Genomic DNA, 1,811 nt, shown 5'->3' with positions numbered 1-1,811 from the left:
GTGATTTACCGGGCTGCAGGATGCAGATGCAGGATCGTGATGTAGAGAAGGCTTGTGCACGGGCTGGTAGTAGTGCAGGATGACGACGCGGGGTTCTTCTGTACAATTACGTTGTTTCCATACGTCGTGGAAGTTTGTGTCGACCTGGTATCCTGGTATCTCCTAAAGGCGACACATACCCAGCGCGGTCAACAAGTAGACAGTGTTCTAGACTGTGACCCTCCGAGAATGAAGAAACTCGGCCGATTTCGCGGTGAAATATTTCTACCAGCCCCGAGCACTCTCATTCCGCTCCGCCAGCAACGGAGCAAGGGGCCATGTTCAAGATGACATGCGCTATCTGATCGGCCGACCGGTCTGTATCCACATGTGTGTTGCAAAGAATTTCGCGCCTTCTACTGCAAACGGGCGATGGACTGCAAAGTCGTAGATGGCCGCGATGACGGGTGGCATCGGGCCTAATCCAGGGCTCCACTATCGCGAACACCGCGATACCCGCAACTCATAAACGCAGGCAGAAGCATGTTGTGAAGAATACACGCCGCAATGCCATATCGCGCTTCGGCGTCAAAATGCCGGCGGATATAGACGCACACCGTCTCATCAACGTAGCTGCATGCCGTCTCCGACTCCCGGGGCGTAGATAGGATGGGACGGAGGGAATACACGCCTGCTCAGCGCTATAAATAAAATCAGTTTAGCGTGGCACAACGGCTTTTCCTGCCTCGTGGGTTTAGGCGGGCAATTGGTCCCTTCTCTCGCTTGCATGCCTGAATACGTGATGTTTGACTTCCCTTGTTCCTTCGGTGTGCACCCCGCTGTCGTTTGGTTGGATGCATGGGGTCCAAGGTCCCTTGTCGTGTGTCAGACAAGACAAGCCGCGGGTGGATGACGATGGAGATTGGTTCCGGACGGCTACGGCCCGCGTAGCTGACAGATTGGGGAGTATTGTGCGAAATGCGACAGGGAGGATGTGATCCTTCTGCTTGTCTTTACCACCCTGGTCGGACGTGAGAAAGATGATTAAATGGTTTGCGAGGGACAGTGCAAGGTGGGAGGTTTCGTATGCCTGAAAGATTCCTGACCCCGCCTTAGCAAAAGCGAACGCGACGTTTGAAAGGACAGGCATGACCTACGCAGCGGCCAGCCGACAATGCAGTAAGAAATTTCGCGTGCGCGCCGTGCTACCCTTTGGAAACTACCTAGAAGCATCCTACAGAAAGCGGCGCTTGCGGGCGTTGGACCCGGGTGCGAGGCCTCGGGTTCGTGTTCAGCTTTTGACGGGCTTCCCATAAGTGGTACCAGAGGGAGACACGAGGGGTCTGGAGGCTCGTTGGCTGAGCCATGGTCTTCGCCAACCGGGATTGCCGTGCTCATGTCCTCTGAACGCATGCAGATGCAGCTTGTGGAAGCTGAGAGCAGGGTGGTAAATCGCTTAGCGAGCGAATCTGCGACTCTTGCGCAGAGAGCGACAGCCATCTTTCGGCAGTGTATGGAGCGTCATAGTAGAGCGTATGTGATGTTCCTTTCGCTGAGCGCCTTTCCATGGCGCTTTTGTTGCACATTCCTGTTTGTATCCTTTGACCCGGTAGTGACGAGTGATGGGTACTGCCCATACGTCGCCTGCCTGTGCAATTAAATCAGCATGTCGTATCCTTCTCATGGCGTTACCCCACGTCCAACCCCAAACTGCCGTGTATCATCAACCTAACGTGCATCCCTTCGTAGCGCAAATCCTGGTGTGCCGCAACCTGCCAATCAGCTCGCGAGAACTGCGATGAAGTCCGTCATTCTCGCGAGCTGATTGGCAG

General features: G+C 54.8%; 1 protein-coding gene across 1 annotated transcript; it reads right to left on the bottom strand.

Annotated features, from left to right (window-relative positions):
* Window positions 1–603: 603 nt before the first annotated feature.
* Window positions 604–1,479, bottom strand: J4E82_011682 (uncharacterized protein; the record flags this gene model as incomplete). Its single annotated transcript, XM_051737877.1, has 2 exons — window positions 604–680; window positions 1,218–1,479. The coding sequence occupies 2 exons, from the start codon at window positions 1,477–1,479 to the stop codon at window positions 604–606; spliced, it is 339 nt and encodes a 112-aa protein (XP_051582364.1).
* Window positions 1,480–1,811: the final 332 nt, after the last annotated feature.

Source organism: Alternaria postmessia, assembly GCF_024291825.1.
Source record: "Alternaria postmessia strain BMP 2775 chromosome Unknown scaffold_288, whole genome shotgun sequence".
Classification (NCBI taxonomy): domain Eukaryota; kingdom Fungi; phylum Ascomycota; class Dothideomycetes; order Pleosporales; family Pleosporaceae; genus Alternaria; species Alternaria postmessia.
Note: the sequence above shows the minus strand (reverse complement) of the source record. Positions and strands in the feature narration are given on the sequence as shown.